Source organism: Cavia porcellus, unplaced genomic scaffold (genome assembly GCF_034190915.1).
Source record: "Cavia porcellus strain 051 isolate PalLab524CR breed Dunkin Hartley unplaced genomic scaffold, mCavPor4.1 scaffold_10, whole genome shotgun sequence".
Taxonomy (NCBI): domain Eukaryota; kingdom Metazoa; phylum Chordata; class Mammalia; order Rodentia; family Caviidae; genus Cavia; species Cavia porcellus.
In genome coordinates this window covers 28,440,965-28,458,374 of record NW_026947493.1, presented here as the reverse complement: position 1 = coordinate 28,458,374, position 17,410 = coordinate 28,440,965, and the positions used below count along the sequence as shown (strand labels likewise).

General features: G+C 37.9%; 1 protein-coding gene across 5 annotated transcripts in view; it reads left to right on the top strand.

Annotated features, from left to right (window-relative positions):
• The window catches only part of Ptprg (protein tyrosine phosphatase receptor type G), a 671,458-nt gene that overhangs the window by 592,806 nt on the left and 61,242 nt on the right, over positions 1-17,410 (top strand). For 4 of the 5 annotated variants that reach the window (XM_003480132.4, XM_063257832.1, XM_013143912.3 and 1 more), the window contains one exon: positions 13,243-13,334. In XM_003480132.4, coding sequence (XP_003480180.2) covers positions 13,243-13,334 — 92 coding nt within the window. Of the gene's footprint in view, positions 1-12,576; positions 12,630-13,242; positions 13,335-17,410 lie in introns of those variants that run through there. The other variant, XM_063257833.1, reaches the window with a different exon arrangement.

Here is a 17,410-nt window from a genome sequence, read left to right as displayed (position 1 = left end):
AGCTTCAAAACAGCCTAGTAGGACAGTGACAATAGTCAATACATTGTGTATTGTTATGTTCACACTAGTTGTTCAGAGTACAAGATATAGGCATGAAACATTGGCCAGAAAATTACTAGCACAAAACTTTCTCCTGAATGGACCAAGAGAAACCAGGGGTATACCTACCTTCACTGTCTTGCATATATTTATTTTTTTCCTGTTCCCTTTGTTACTTTCTCCCTTTACAGTTTTCTTTTCTTTTCAATAGTTTCTTCCCTCTTCACAATACATATTGTACATTTTGGATCTTGTTTAGTCTTTCAGATTCCCACACTTCTGAGATAGTACAATGCTTACACATGTGGGTATGGTTTATTTCACTTAAGAATATGGTCTCACATCCATTTACCTGTAAGTATCGAGTTTATCTTACTTTATGGCTCAGTAGTTTTCCATTATAAAAAAAAAACCCACATCTCTTTACAAATTACTCAGTTGATGGGCATTTGGGTTGTTTCTGACATTCAGCTATTACAAATCATGCTGGTATAAACATGGGCACATATTGTATCACTGTGGTATGATGCATTCAATTCTTCTAAAAGATACCCAGAAGGAGAATAGCTGGGTCAAATGGGATCTCTAGTCCCTAGTTTTTTAAAAAAATCTCTACACTGATTTCCTCCGCCTACCCCTGCACCAACAGTGGAGAATGGTTCCTTTTTCTTCTCCGCCCTGCCAGCATTTGTTATTAGTTGACTTTTTTCTTAATGGCCATTTTTTCTGGGGTGAGATGGAATCTTGGTGTTGTTTTAATTTATGTCTCTCAAATCACCAACGATACTGAACATTTGTTATGTGTGTATTTGCCATGTGTAGTTCTTTATCTGAGGGGTGTGTATACATCTTAGATACCCATTTTTGAGTTGAGCCTTTGTATTTTGGTGGCCTAATTTTTTTTTTTTCAGTTCTTCATATGTCTTAGATGTAAGTCCTTTGTTTGAGGGAATACTGGCTATAATTTTTTTTTCCATTCTGTAGGTTTTCCTTTCACTTTGTTCATTTTTTTGTTTTTGTGCAAGAACTTTTTAATAAGGTGAGATCACATTGTTCATTCTTTGTTGTATTTCCTATGCAGTCTGGGTTTTGTTCATGAAGTTTCTGTGTACACTTGTCTCTTGCAGTAGATTTAGTGTTTAATATTTAGATCTTTAACCCATTTTGACTTTAGTGCATGGTGATAGATATAGTCTACGTTTAGTCTCTAGCATGTGAAAAGCCTGTTTTTCCAGCACTATTTATTAAAGAGACTATCTTTTTCCAGGGAACATATTTGGTCCCTTTTTCAAAACAAGATTGTCTACTGTGTGTGTAGTTGTGTCTTCATGTTCTAATCTGTTTCACTGATCCTCAGGTCTGGTTGTTTTGTTTTGTTTTTGCCAATACCCTACCTATTTTATCACAGTAGATTTGTGGTATAATTTCAAGTCAGGGATTGTGATGCCCCTACCTTGTCTTTGTTGCCCAGAATTCTGTTTGCTATTGTAGGTCTCTTCTGGTTCCACATGAATTTTAAAGAATTTTCTCTAGTTTTTAGCAGCAAGCTAATGGTATTTTAATTGGGATTGCATTAAACCTGTATAACAGTTGTGGGAGTATGGCCATTTTCACTACATTGATTCTTCCTACCCAAGATCAAAGGATATCTTTCCATTTTCTGGTATTTTCTTCAGTCTTCTTTTTCAGAGTACTGTACTTTTCAATGTATAGATTCCTAAGCACTTCCCTTTTTAATTGCTATTACAAAAGCATGCAGTTTCCCTAATGTCTCTTCTCTGAGTTTCTTGCTTCTATGCAGGAACTCTATTGATTTTTGAGTGCTGATTTTATCTCCAGCTACACTACTGAATTTAGATATTAAGTCTGTAAGTCTTAGGAGGAACTTTTTAGGTCTTCTATGTAGAGTATCATGTCATCTGCAAATAGTGATAATTTATCTTTCTGTCCTATCCTTATTCATTTCTTTCTCTTATCTAATTGCTCTAGTTAATGTTTGCAGAACTATGCTGAATAGCAGAGGTGGCAGTGGACATCCTCATCTTGTTCCTGATTGTAGAATGAAAGTTTTAAGTTTCTGATCATTTAGTATGATGTTAGCTATTAGTTTGTCAGAGATGGTTTTTTTTTTCAGATTAAGTTAAAGGCCCTGTATTCCAATTTTCTGTAGGATTTTTTTTTAATCATGAATGAGTGTTGGACATTTGTCAGTAGCTTTTTGTGCATCTATTGAGATGATCCTGTGATTTCTGTCTTTGGTTATATTAATATGGTTTATGACATTTATTGATTTGCATATGTTAAGCCATCCTTGCATCTCTAGTATGTATCAAGCTTGATCATGGTGAATAATCTTCATTTGTTACATTCTGTTTGCCAGTATCTTACTGAGGATTTTTGCATCTATGTTCATTAGGGAAAGTGGCTTGTAGTTTCCTGTTTTAGTTAGGTTTTGCTTCAATTTTGGAATCAGGGGAGTACTTGCTTCTAGAAATGATTTTGGAAGTACTGCTTCCCTTACAATTTGCTTAAAAGAGTTTCAGCATTACTGGCATTCATTCTTCTTTAAATTTCTTGTTGCATTTACTCGTGAATCCATCAGGTAAATTTACTCGTGAATCCATTGGTAAATTTTAATTATATTTTCAATTTCACTGGCTAGTATCAGATTAGTTAGAATTTATGTATCTCTTGATTTCATTTTGGCAATTAGATTTTTGTCTAGGAATGTGTACATTCTTTTTTTTCATGTTATTAGAATATAGGTTCTCATAGTAGGTATTAATGATCTTTTGAATTTCTGTAGGAAATGTGATTTGTTCCTTTTCATACCTAATTACTTTTTTTTTGTTTTTTCTTTCCTCTCTTTGATGAGGTTGCCTAATGCTTTATTAATTTTATTAATTCTTTCAAAGAACCAACTTTTCAATTCCTTGATTCTTTATGTTGTTTTTTCAATTATTATTGCGTTAATTTTTATTCTTTATAATTTCCTTCCTCATATAGCCCTGGGTTTGATTTGTTCTTTTTCTAGAGGATTGAGGTTCAACATTAAGTTGTTTATTTGAGCTCCTTTTGGTTTCCTCATATGAGAGTTTATTGCTGTAAATTTCGCTTAGGACTGCTTTGTGTCCCATAAGTTTTGATATGTTGTGTCAACATTATTGTTTAATTGTACATACTGTGTAATTTCATGTTTAACTCCTTGGTTTTCAGGAGTGTGTTGTTTAATTTCCATGTGTTTATGCAGTTTTTGTGATTTGTTTTTGATTTCCAGTTTTGGTGCTGGGGATTTAGCTCAGTTGGATAAGCACCTGCCTTGCAAGTGTGCGGTCATGAGTTCAATCCTCGGTACCGATAAAAAAAAGAGGAGAGAGACTTGTTGATTTCCAGTTTCATTTTACTGTGGTCAGATAATGTGAAAGGAGTGATTATAATTGCTCTGCATTTACTTAAATATGTTTTGTGGGCTAGTATGTGGTCTGTTTTGGAGAATGTCCCATGAGCAGCTGAGACGAATATAAGTTCTAATGTTTTGGAGTGGGACATTCTCTAGGCATCTAGCAAGTACATTTGTTCACAGGCTTAGTTTAATTTTTTTGTTCTTTTTTTTTTTTTTTTGGTCTGGTCGATCTGTTTGTGAGAGGGAGAGTATTAAGGTTCTTTAGTGCATTTTTGGTTATTCATGTCTGTTAATACTTGTTTTATGTAGTTGGGGGTACTGGTGTTGGTGCATATATGTTTATGATTTTTATCTCTTCTTGGATTTTTTTCCCCTATGTAGTCACCTTCCTTGTGTCTTCTGATCAGTTTTGACTTAAAGTTCACAGCATCTACAAATAGAACAGCAACCCCTTCTTTTTTTGTGGGTTCCTGTGACATGGAGAATTGTTTTCCATTCATTGACTTTTAGTCTATGAATTTCTTTTTAAATGTGTCTTGAATGCAGCATATTCTTGATCCGTTCTGCCAGTCTGCCTCTTTAAGTTGATGGTGAGACCACTTACATTAATGGTTGTAACTGATAATGTATTGACTTACCTTTTTCATGTTATTTTCCTATTGTCAATTTCCCATCTTTTTCTTCTGTTAGCTGCTAATGCTGTATGGCAGTGTCTTTCTAAGCGTGTCCATGTGTTTGTGGTTTTCATTATGTCTTTCTCATGTATCCTTCAAAGCATTCTATGGAACTATTTTGGTGGTCATGAAATTCTTCAGTTCTGAAGTATGGAAGTATCTTATTTCTCCACTGAATTTGAAAGATAGTTTTGCAGGGTACATTAATCTAGGTTGAAGATGATTTGCTTTTAGGACTTAAAATACCTCTCTCTAGGCTCTCCTTGATTTGAGGGTTTGTGTTGAGAAGTTTGCTGAGCCAACTTTTTTTTTCTAGGTCGTGCCAACAATTCCAGAAGTAGTGTATTACGAGGCTGATTAGTAACACATGACACCTTGCTGGATTTTTAAAAAATCATTCTCACAGCAAAACATACTCCATGAGTGCCTTAATGAAATAAGTATGTGCCAAAAGACTTTTACCAGATCATTAAAGTACAATAACTAAAATGACAAATTCATTTCCTCCCTCCTCTCTAAAATGGGCTAGACCATCACATGATCACTAATATCCCAAATCAATGGGGCTGATATTAGGTGAATAGTACCTCTACCCTCAGTCTAGCTATTGAGAACATTGTGGACTAGAGTCCAAAGGATGGGGCAGCTGCCTCAAAGCTCCTGACATCCAGCCTTCTTTCCTAGATGACAGCCAGAAGCTTTGGGTTTTATTGTGTGTCTAACTTTGTTAAAGCCAGATGTAATAGAAAAGCCAGATATAATGCTATAGGTTCTCAGTCTGCTCAAAATGTGATTTGTGAAGTAACCTCTGCTTCTTTTATTTCTTTATCTCCTGGAAAATATTACCAGTGCCTTGTACTCGTTGCATTTTGTTACTAACACTTCAGTGATCCTTTGGCATCTCCAAGAACTTGTTTGGCAAAGTTGATATTTTGCAAAGGATCACATTTTTGTTTATCATTTCTTAATCTTCTTGCACTTTCCTAAAGAAATTAATCACATACACGGTCTGAATCACTCAATAAAACTCTCAGTGCGGAAACTAGGTTTCTTAGTTGCTTTCACCAAAAAACAGGAGTTGACCAAACATTTCTCCTAGCCATGTGGAATTCAAAATATTTGGAACATTTGTTCTCCGTTATGTGTACATCCCTCTTTGTTCATCCATCTCTGAGGTTTCACTCTTTTCTTCTCCTTCCTCTCCTCCTCACTTCTGTCTGAACAGTCACACCCGATCTATGAGGCGTGTGACACCATATGCCTCAGGATTTCCAGGACGGCCTTCTTGCACATGTGTCATTTGTTTATCTCTAAAAAGCACATTCGTGTATGTCAGCTCTGTGTCTCCTTTTGTAACTTGGAAAATAGGCCAAGCAGAAGCATATTTTGGTATCTTTAAAGACCTTTAATGAGACATTCCCAGTGTTAACTGATGTATACACTGGCTCATATAGCTTGTAGTAAAGGAAACAACAGCAAGTGCATTGTTGTATATGAAAAATCTCAACTTAGAACTTAAGCTAGGGGGCTGGGGATTTAGCTCAGTGGCATAAGCACCTGCCTTGCAAGCAGGCAGTCGTGAGTTCGATCCCCGGTACCGATAAAAATGAAAAAGACAAAAAAAAAAAAAAAAAAAAAGAACTTAAGCTAGGTTCTCTTCCCAGTGTAATCAAGAGTCTATGTTCAGAGTACCTTCATCTCTGATTGCATTTTGCTACTTCCACGTCTTCAAACATTTTGCCCTAATAAATCAATTCACATCTTTTAAACCTAGCTGTCAATTATCTTCTGTGAAGGAATGTGAATATTTTCAACTTTCTAAATTTACATGGTTCTTACTCTTAAAAGGTTCTCTATGACGGATTCATTTACAAAGGAAATTATTAATGTGGTTTCCTGATAGCATGAAAATAAATGGATTACAAGTTATGACAATATAAATTTAAATCAAGACAGTCAATAAATCAGTTATAATTGCTTAATTAATATTCAGAGTTACTCAGCGAACTGCCCACAAAAGTCTGCAAGCCAACAAACTCCTCACCTTTCTGTTGTTTATAAAGCTATTGAGCTTAACATAAAGATAGTGCCTTGATTTCCAACCTCTGTATGTCAACATTTGGTCAGTTTGTCATTTCAGGTTTTCATGTAGGCCTAGAAACTGTATCACTGTTCTCCTCCCAAACCAGAGCCCAGCACTCACACTGTCTGGAAGTATGTGACAATTAAAGACCATCAAAAAGGAAGGACATATGGACCTTAAAGTATATAGAGCTCAGAAGTCCTGTCCTCAAAGCAAGTTTATAGATGCCCGCCTTTGAGTCTTTTGAGGAGTCTTTGATATGTAACTGTGTTGAGTGCAGTTCCAGACATTTGAGGATTTTCAGATCCACACTTTGTTTCTGAAAATTAGTCATCCTATAATTATTCCCGTGTTCTTGTCAAAGGATCAGAAGGAGATACAAGTAACAAAAAGATCCCATATCACAGGTTCTCTAAGGACAAGAGAAGCAGCAAAAAGAAAGGTTTTAATGGAGACAGTGGATCATTCTTGGTGGTCTGCTTATCTCTAGAGCATTTCTGCTTATCTTTGCAGTTTGCTATATTTTGGGTAAAGCTTAACTCTCTCTAACTGGAATAGGTATTAATACTTAACAAAGCACTGTCAGAGTCGGTGTGTGCATGACTAGTCAAGAGAGTCGAGTAAACACACCAGGACCTTCATGTGCTGGTAGGGTATGTATTTTTCTGGAGAGCAAAGGGACTTAAAATTGACAGCTGACATAGGCTGATACTGGCAGCATCTTAATTAGAAGGTACAAATTTTTGATTTTTGAAAGGGCTCTATCCTCAAAATCCCTCTCATTTAAAAGAATGGGAATTTATTTATAGAAACTTCAGCCCAAGAGCAAATGTTTATGACCTCATACGTCACATGGGCTTTTCAGAAGCTAGGGTCCTGCATACAGGTGCACTCCCACCAGGAGACCATAGGATACTACATATCCTGACCCCAGGGAGATCTAACAGATTCCATACAGTTTCAGTTAAAACATGGGGACACATCACACATCATTCTCTTGAATTCCAGTCAAGCGTTTCCTAGGAATCTTTGCAAAATATATGAGCTGATGTTAATTTTTTACAAGAGGAAATAATGAAGAATAAAAAGCTTGCCCCATTTTGCTATTTGGGAGTTTTCTGTGTATGTATGCATAGATTTGAAATGATGACCATCTTTGATTAAGCAACAGATGCACTGGGTGATATTCAAGGGCTGTATTTGTTTTTAAAAAATTCATTCCTAAGCAAGGTATGGTGGCATATGCCTATAATCCTTTCACTCTGTGAGGCTGGGTTCAAGCCTAGCCTTGGCAAATTTAGCAACTCAGAGAGATGCTGTCTATAAATCAGTATTTTAAAAGCTGAGCAAATAGCTCAGTGTGAAGATACTTCAAGTCCTACTACAGAAAGAAGGAAGGAAGGAAAGCAAGCAGGCAAGCAAGCATTTATGGAGGAGGCTTCATTCATTTTGCAATTAATTGTGGTTACTTTGTCATACTTAACTTGGCTCTGAGTTGTAGTTTGGGTACTCAAGTCTCTAAAAGGTTTGCCATCACTAACTTACAACAACGGACAAGTCTCCTTCTTGGTCCTGTCTGAGAACATTCTGTGTGTCTCTAATGTAACTTACTCTTTTCTGATACTTTCTTGAGGGATGTAGGATGGGTCCTAGAAAGTATAGTGATTTTCTAATTTTTTGAGTGTCAGGACAGTGATAATTTATGACGTTAGAACACTATGAACTACTTAATATCAAAGTAAATACAGACAGCTTCAATACCTTAGTAGATCCTGAAATGCATTTTGCTATCAGAGTAATCCCGGGTGGTGGTTTCAGAGGTAGCTGTTAGAAGGAAATCTGTCTTCTATTTCCTAGGAAAGACTTGTTCAATGTGAGTAGTGGATCAGTATGCTACAACTTCATGTAATACTTTTCTATTTCTGAGAACTTATGTTCTAACAGAAATGAAGGATATGACCCTGACATTCGGGTATGTGCATTACCACTTTTCTTTCTGTTTTTTGAGGTAATGATGTTAATACCTAAAGCCTTAATTGTTCCCTGTCATTTACAGGATTGCATAAACTCTCACCTGCTTTTCATTGGCATATTCATCACTCCTGTCACTTAAGATTACTTTTTTAGTGCCTCTATAATGACAGTACTGTAGACTTTCAAGAATCATTTCCTGGCCCGGGATTTAGCTCAGTGGCATAAATGCCTGCCTGGCAAGTGTGAGGTCATGAGTTTGATCCCCGGCACACACAAAAAAAAATCATTTCCCCCTTTTTACAGTGGATCTTATCCAAGAACAATGCCTACCACATTCTTCAGACTCAAACTAACACAGGGCTGTGCTTCACTTGCACCTGCCCCAGAATTAAATAGGCTAATCTTGCAAGAGTGTTTTTAGTGCTCCAAAATATGTATACTAGTGAATAGCAGGTGTCTGTGATGAGAGACAGATTTTTTAGCACCCTTCAAAACTCTTTAAATTATACATAAGTTGGGAATTCCAACTATTGGAGGGTATATATTGGAAATATTGATTAAAGGATGCAAGAGGTAAGTAATTTGCATTATCAGTAGGCAAGTGAGGGTCGGTAATAATAACATCACCTGGTCTCCGTACCTTAAGGGAAGAGAGGACACTCTTGAGAGATGCAAAGTGAAAAATGGGGAAGGTTTTTTGTCTAAAATTAGTGGTGAGAATCCATTAGAATACAATTTGTAGTTAACTTTGCAAATGTGTTTCGTTTTTATCCCAAACGTGATCTATTTCATCATTTTCCATTTTGTGATACTTCCCTAAATAAGTTATAGAGTACCAATAATTGTTGATATTGGCTTTTCATGGTCCTAGAGATCTCTTTCACTAAAAGAGCAAACACCAGCTTGTTAGTTGAAACAGAAATGGACATAGATAGAAAATGAAATTGTATGGTCAGGGACACATTTGAGCACTTAAGAGACATATGTGAGCACATTGAGAAATTCCCCTACTCCATTCCCCTACTCTGAAAATTATAGACACTACTGCCTGTGAACACATCACAGATTCAAAGTTAAGAAGGATTAATATTTATGGATATTCTTTCTTTTCTCCGAAAGCCCTGCTTTCGTATTTTCTTACTCTTCTACATGGCCAACAGTCAACAGAGTTTTTTCATGAGAAGTCTCTAAAATGAGCAAATGAAATGCAATAGCATGTGGACTGCAGCTGATGTCCTGGAATAAAAATACTACAATGTAGAATCTCTACAGGTGCAGGGATCATCACGGTGCTGTAATGTTAGTAAAAGGTGACAGCATCCTGTCCCTTCCTCAGTGACAAGCCTGGAGTAACCCAATAAAAAGTGGTCATTGAAGAATTAAGTCCCATGAAATAACAACAATGTAGTACATCCATGAAGTAAAAGACTGAATGAATATTACTGACAAGGACAGCAACTGACTTTATCAAAGAAAAGTGTGTATGGTATTTTTATTTTTAAATCAAAAATAAATAACAGCCATCTGTCTCATTTTGGGTTAAATCTCCTTTATGCCATTCTTGTTGACCTATACCCAATTTTTCACATACCAGCTGAAATCAACTTTCTGAGAGACCAGACTACCTAGATTGATCCATGTCCTCTATTAGTTTTCCATTACATTTAGACACCAACAGAGATTATTCTTTGCGGAGGTATTTGTGATTGAGGCCAGAGTTTTTCCTCAGCTCTTTAATTCATTGAAAACAGGGTCAAAGTTTCTCAGGCAGCCCAAATGTGGCAATCCTCCTGTCTTACCCTCCCTAGGTTTGAGGGTGTGCACCACCACACCTGGCTAGTGAAGACCTTCCTCGATCTACATACAGGGACCTTGTCTTCCTCTCCAGTCTTCCCTGCTGCAGCCTCTCTCTGCTGCTGAGCTGACTTCATATCAGTTCCCTCAGCTATATGGCTTTTTGTCCTGAGGTGGGCTAACCTCGAAGGGTCTTTCCCTACATTTCACTGAGTTCTCCACAATTGGTTCTTGGCTCAAATGCTACCTCCTCAACAAAACCCCTTCGTTCACCCCCATCAGGTACCAACACGTCATTCTGTTTTCTTTGTGCTCCTGAGTACTTGCAACTATTTATGTTTGAGGTTGACTTTCCTCATGAAAACATAGGCTTTCAGAGCAAGGCCACTATCTGTCTTGTCTATCATTCTGGACCCAGCCCTTTATTGCAGGTGGTTAGGAAGGAGTCAAGTAAAAAAGGAAAAAGAGTAGAAAGTTTGCCCCTGAAATATTATTACTGATTATCTCAGGAGGATTTGTTTACTTGAATTACCTTTTCTTCTGTTCATTTGTATTTCCTGATTTCTGAGCCAAGACTGACTATTCCTTTTGTAATTCTTTATAAATTACTTCAGTGATTAGCCAGACTTGAGGAGGTAGTTTAAGAATGGTAGCCTGGGATTCTAGGATACAGCTCAGCAGCACAGTGCCAGCCAAGCAAGCACAAGGTACTGAGTTCAGTTCCCAGTTCCTGACCCTGGCCCCTCCCCGCAAAAACTCAATGGTAGATGGGTGCAGAGAATGTGCTGTCTCCACAAGCAATGCTTTGCAGTAGGTGCACAAAAAACATTTGCTGAGCGCGTTCAAGCCTTCACTCTAAGGGACGAGACCCCCACCCCCACCCGGCTCTGTTCTGCAGTTAGTAGCCCACCCCCATCTCAGCGTGGGAGCAGAGCATGTGAGATGTGCAGCAAGGTGCAGATGCACAGAGCTTTGTCTCCCAGGACTGTGACTCTTGTCCCAGTTGTCTGCTTTTCTCTGGCAATCACACTTATTTTGCTCCAGGGAAAATCCATTATGACCAGCAGCACATGGGGCGCTGGCATGTGATTTGCTTCAGTACACACTGCTATTTTCAGAAATAATGTGGCCCCTTTAGTTCCACCGGGAACACAGAGACTGCCAGACTTGTTCTAGGAAAAAGCAGTCTACACTATGGGTGTCCTTCTCAAGTAGTCTGACTTTACCCATATTGATTCTATTTACTGATAGCTTTATGTTTTGGAACTTTAATAAGACATAGTAGGTATCATTTTAAAGTAGAAGTTGTTTCTCCTCTCTGTCAAAGGTGGACCAGGAGTCTGTGCCATGTATTCTTGCAGTGTGGGGCATTTTTTCAAGCTATTGAAACATGGAGCGTGCAATTCTCTCTCAGCAGCAGGTTTTCCTTAGCCGTACCACTGGGTAGTTAAGCTTCCAGTTCATCTATGAATTCCATGTTCTGTGTTTTAGTTTTAAATCTGCATTCTGGAAATCAGTGCAATGGGAGGTAAGAGGATAGGAAGGAATCCAAGAGTAGTGAATTGATAACTAATTTAGGAACAGAAAGAAGGTATCATCTCAACAATTGCTATTCTGTTTTTCACATGGATTCCATCATTTTACATTTCATTGACTTTCTTTAGCACCAAAGTGCCATAATATCATATGCATTTATTATCCATGTAGCTTAAGTGGGACTGAAGCTAACCTCAAATTTAGGTAAAGGCAACTAAGTGAAGAGTGATGAGCACTTGTTTTACTTCAATATAGCAAATGCCAGTTAATTCAGAGAAAAAACTCCTTTTTGCTCAGTTATCGGCAAAAGCAGTCCTGTGAGATCAGTGCCAAGAATTAGAGTCTTTATGTTCAAGACCCCCTGACAATGTGGAGAAATACTCCAGACTGCCTCCGGAGCACAGCAGGAATATACAGTTAGAGGTGCTTTCCCTGTGAAAATAGCTGCTGCTTATGGAAAAACACTTCATAGGGGGACTCGTGATCATTTCCGACTGGCTGTGGTTATAAAAGCCTTGCAGGAAAGGTGAAGATGGAGAAATCTGTATGACTGAGGTCTCTATGTTCCCACAGAGGTCATCTTTGGTTTATAGAGTTGTTTGATATTTTTGTTCACCCCTTCCTAAGCCCCCTTTTTTGGTCAGCTCAGTAGAATCATTCCAGCATACTTTTGATTAGGTGAACAAAGATTCTCTGAAGGAAATTTACTTGTTCTACTAGTTGGAACATGGAGCCCCCAAAAAGCAAAAACTGTAGTGTGTGTACACATCGCTTGGCCTGGCACACCCAAAGAGTGAGACAGTCACAGTGTCACAGAACACCAGAAGGATGCTGCCTGCTTGGCTAAAAGACCCAGCAGTAGGGCCTGCTATTGTAAAGCCCCTCTGGCAGATGAACAGGAACCCTGCTCTGGTCACAATAGCCATTCATGCTGAGCAGCTTCATTAAATATTCAGCCTGTGCTTCTGGCAGCTCATTAGGGCCTCAATGAGTAGTGACGTGGATGTTGGAAAGCTGAGGGCAGGCGGCCCTGGGAGGCAGTGGCTGTGTGTGTTTTGCTGGCTTTTCTGTTCACTGCGTGTCCTGTGATGACCAGTGTGTGCTCCTTGCTTTGCTTAAAGTACAGGTAAAAACTGAACAAACCCCAAAACAAGCAGAGGACATTGGAGGGCTGCAGGTCCTTGTCCCCCTGTTGTCTGTCCAGGGCCTCAGATTTGGTAGCTTTGTCCCCTTGAAGCCCTCTGACCTCTTTAAAGTGCTCTCGGAGGCTCCTGGGGACTTGCCTAAGCACAGACAATGTGATAATGCAATTGTGTGGTTGGGTCATTTGGTGGCTACTTTTGAGGAGGTTAGAGGTGTAGTTCCGAACTTGCTGCCAGGGGTTTAAAATAACAATTTATTCCCCTCTAAGATGTCAAGCATAAAATCATTACAGGTTACTCTTTAGCATTTGGTGCCCAAATTCACTCTACTGGGCCAAGTCTGCATGTACTGGGATGGCTTAATACTAAGTGTTTGTCTTTTATTATTAGCTTAGATGCAGTTATAAAATTGATATCCACTAGCTATGTTGGGGGCTTCCAATAGGATAAATGTTGTCTTCTTTTGTTACTTTTTCATGGGTTTGCACTGTGGGATGCTTAAAGCTGGGAAATTATGTGAAAATAATTGAAAAATGATGAAATGAAAGTTTATTTCTCTGGTCTTGCTGTTCACATGGTTTTCTCTTTTGCCCACAGAAAATGTTTTCAGACAGCTCATTTCTATGTGGAAGATAGCAATTCACCTCGGGTGGTCCCCAATGAAAGTATTCCTATCATTCCTATTCCGGGTAAGTAAGACTCTGCACTTATTCCGATGAGTCATTTTCTCTTTTGTTCTGTATTTTAGGTATAACCATGACAAAATATTATTTTCATATCCTTTTAAAGCTTGTCCAGCTACGAGATACTTCACTAGTGATAATGTAATCTTGACTCATCTGTATATTTACAAATTCATAAGATTATCTTTAGAAAAACAGATAACACAGGCCAATATAGTACAGTCACTAGTAGAGAAGGAATGTACCAGTTGTGAGAAAAATTTTAAAAAATAAAGAAGTGTATTTTTAATCTATTAGAACTAAATTTTATTTGATAGGCAATTTAGGATTGTCACAATTTTTAATGTATTTATTAAAGTGTGAGTTTTTCCTAAGATTTCTTATTCTGAAAATAATTCACCTTAATATTTGGAGGTCCTAGTCATTTAGATGTTTGTGTGGAAGTCTAAGGATATGGTACTGGTCTGGTGTATGTTTTGTTTCTCCTAAGGTAAAATGATCAGTGAGTTACTTGTAGGCACACAGGTCGATGAAGTACCCTCTACGTAGTCCTAACAAATTAATGCCATAGATGTTTAAAAGTTCGGCAATTGGGTAACTGTAAACAGGATGTGGGCTATGAAGATTTCTCCTGCCGTTGACTTTGTTTTGAGAATCTTTCCCTTTTTCCAGATTTGAACTTTATATTTCTAAGTTTTAGTATGAGCTTGTAAATACATATTTTCAGACATTTTGTACATTTTTCACCTGGACATGAATTGACTTTATATATACAAAGACACTATTTTTATTATAGAACCACTCCCTGTCTCACTCATTGCTCCTTATTCCATTTGTCTACCTTATTCCACAAATACTTTCAACTAGCTAATATATTTTATCTACTGTCACTGGAAGTCACCTTCCACTGGAATGAGAGCTTCTGAAAGGCAACCAGATGGATTCCCAGTGCCAGATTAAGAAACAACACATAGCAGGCACTGTAACTATTGAATGGATGGATATTCAAAATGAATGTTAGCAACATTTCCTTTAAGTTCTTAAAAGGCCATAACTGTGAAGCTCGTTGATACAGCCATTCCAAAAAGGAATGATTCTTCTGTTTGCCAGCTGTTACCTGGTATGATTATGATTGAGGACTTAATTGGCCTTTTATGTGTCTATAAACATTTTCAGGAGGTATAGCTTGGATTGTCTATGTTCTGTCCTTCTGGGTCAGCATCTTTTTGTCTAAAAATCATCACAGAAATTAGCATAATGAGAAGCTGCCTTTGTTTCTATTAGATCATTCCGTGGCTGCTAAATGACTGACATGCAAGTGGGGCTAGGTTTTGTGTCCTCATTTATCCTCTCCACTAATTTTTATCTTTGGTGGATGAAAATGCACTTTTGCCTTGAGAGAGGAAGTAGATGGGAAGCATTAATATTCATTGCTAAGATACAAAGGGTTGTGTTGAATCTGCCAGCTTTGACTATAGTGAAGATAAATTCACTTTTCCTCTTACATCATGTAGAATAAGTGTTGATCTCACCTCTGGGAAATTGCCCAGAATGACTCCCTCCTGACCCGATTAATCTGACACAGTTATATACCCGGGCATTTAAAATCCATTCTTAAATGATAAATGTGAAATATTTCTAGGGCTATTTTTATTTGCTTTTACTCCTGGATTAGGAATCTGAAATCACAGGATCTGGCCATGGCTGAACCATAGTGTGTCAGCCTCTCTGAGCCTTAGTTTTCAGAATCTATAAAATGAACAGGACACCTGCTTCCCTTGCCAACTGAGGCAGCTTGAAAGATCTGAGAAGAGGATGCATGTAAAAATGACTGGAAACCATAAATGATGCCAGAAGCATAAGCTATCAGAATGACCCTTCACAAGTCATGGTGTTACTCCTCCTGATCACCATGGGGAACTGGAACATCTCTCATAGTTTACATGTCAACAGGAATGGATGGACACCTCTCCCTACTTTCCCCTCCTTGAGGCCATAGAACTTTTGATTTACTAGAATCACCTGAAAATGCCAAGGATTGTGCCTTACCTCACTATACTTCTGAGCAGGTTTCTTAGATCAGAAATTACTTTTGAATGTTTCCTGCTTTATTTCCCAGCAGCCTACCATTTTACCAAGGTAAATACAATCCGCAAGCATTTCTTTAAATGTATATTTTTCCTCCCTTTTACATGCAAGTTCCCCTCATTCATACTGACTAGTAGTACATGTAAGTGTAGGGAAATACTTCAGATTCTCACATGCCTGAGCAGTCCATGCTACTCATTTGTAGCTCTCTGGACAGAGGCAGCACATTCTTGCTAAGGTTGTTAACCTGTTTGTAAAACTGAGTTACTTTGAATGTTGTTAGGCAGTATGATGTCACTGAACTCACTCTTGGCACCATGAGTGAGGTTCCAATTCGTCTGTTTTCTCAGTCTTCAAAGATGACATCACCTCCTCAGGGGCACACCCAGGCAGATGAACTGCTAGGAGAATTCCCCTAAGTGACCTGGCCTTTAGGAACTTTCACTTGATCATTTCTTTTGCTAAGTGACTCCCCACAATCCTGCTTAATACTTGTATTTTTTTTTTTTTTGTCCTTTTCCTTTTTATCGATACCAGGGATCGAACTCACAACTGCCTGCTTGCAAGGCAGGCACTTATGCCGCTGAGCTAAATCCCCAGCCCCTTTAATAGCTGTATTTATGAAATATTATAATTTATGAAGTACTTTTAATCTATCATTCCATCTATTTTTCTGCTTATAGGCAGTTTGTGCCTTATGTAAGAAAATTCAACACAAGAAACACACAGTTTTTATTAAACTTGTGAGTTATTTTCATTCTAAAGCTTTCACCATAACTTACCACTAATAGAAACCACCACTGGGAACACTTAAAATTGTATGAATTATAAATTATCTAATTGTTATTTCTAAAAATAACAAAAGAGTTACAGAGCTCATATAGAGTACTTATTCTCCCAGTTCAACCTCAGTTCTACTTCATCTGCATTCAAAACTTAGTGATCGACATTTTGTTTTCAGTTGACCTTTTTATTTTCTCCAAGTAATTTTTTTAAAAAGATATTTCCAAATAACTATCAATAAATAAATCACTACACTGATAAAAGTGTGTGCAGCAGGGAGAGATATTAAATTGAGGTGCCAAACCCTGGTGTACTAGGGCTTCAGGATCATTCCTAGAGTATGTAATATGCTCAGCTCTTAGGGCTTATTTTACAGTGGGCTTTTTAAAGATCAGTAACAACTTCTAATAATTACTGAGTATTTACCAGTTAATTGTTTTCTGTTTTCACGAAGTTCTATAAATACGGGTGCAGCTGAAATCCCTTGTCTACAGATGAAGAATCTGAGTCATAGAAATGTTAGTTTGCTCACAGTTAATAGCACAACACTACAATTCTCAGTGTGCCCTCAGGCGCCACGCTGCTGAGCTATACTGCTGGCCCTAAGACATCTTTTTTTCTATCTCACCTACACTTCAGATAGAGAAATGCTGGAGATGATGACCATGATGGCTAGGATTGGTTAGGCATAGTAGAAATCATAATGCACTATGTGTGGTTATACACGTCTATAACCCCATCATTTGAGGAGGATCTCAGACTTAAGCCAGCGATTTAGCGACTTAGTGAGACCGCCATCTCAAAACAAAGTGAAGGCCTGGAGATGCACCTCAGCTTGAAGGTTCTCAGTTCAATCTCTAGTACTCAAAAAGAAGGCATAATGCAAAGAATATTTAGCCAATGTGAAAGAACTGCTTTTGAGGTTAGTTTCCAATCACTGTGGAAGAGACATCAGTTGTCTTTATCAGGGAGAATTTGAATCTTAGTGCATGTTCCATGTACAATAAATGGAAAAGGATAGGGGTGCAGTAAACTGTGACTTCTACAGGAGAATGAGAGCAAGGAGTTTGACGCCAAATAATTTTTACTTTTGGTTTTTCAAAATTATACATTCGATAGTTACTAGGATTTTCACTGTCATGGAGGAAGACATTTAACTGCATTCATTAATCCAGCTGTTAAGTTTCTTCATAGGCTATCTGCTAAAATAC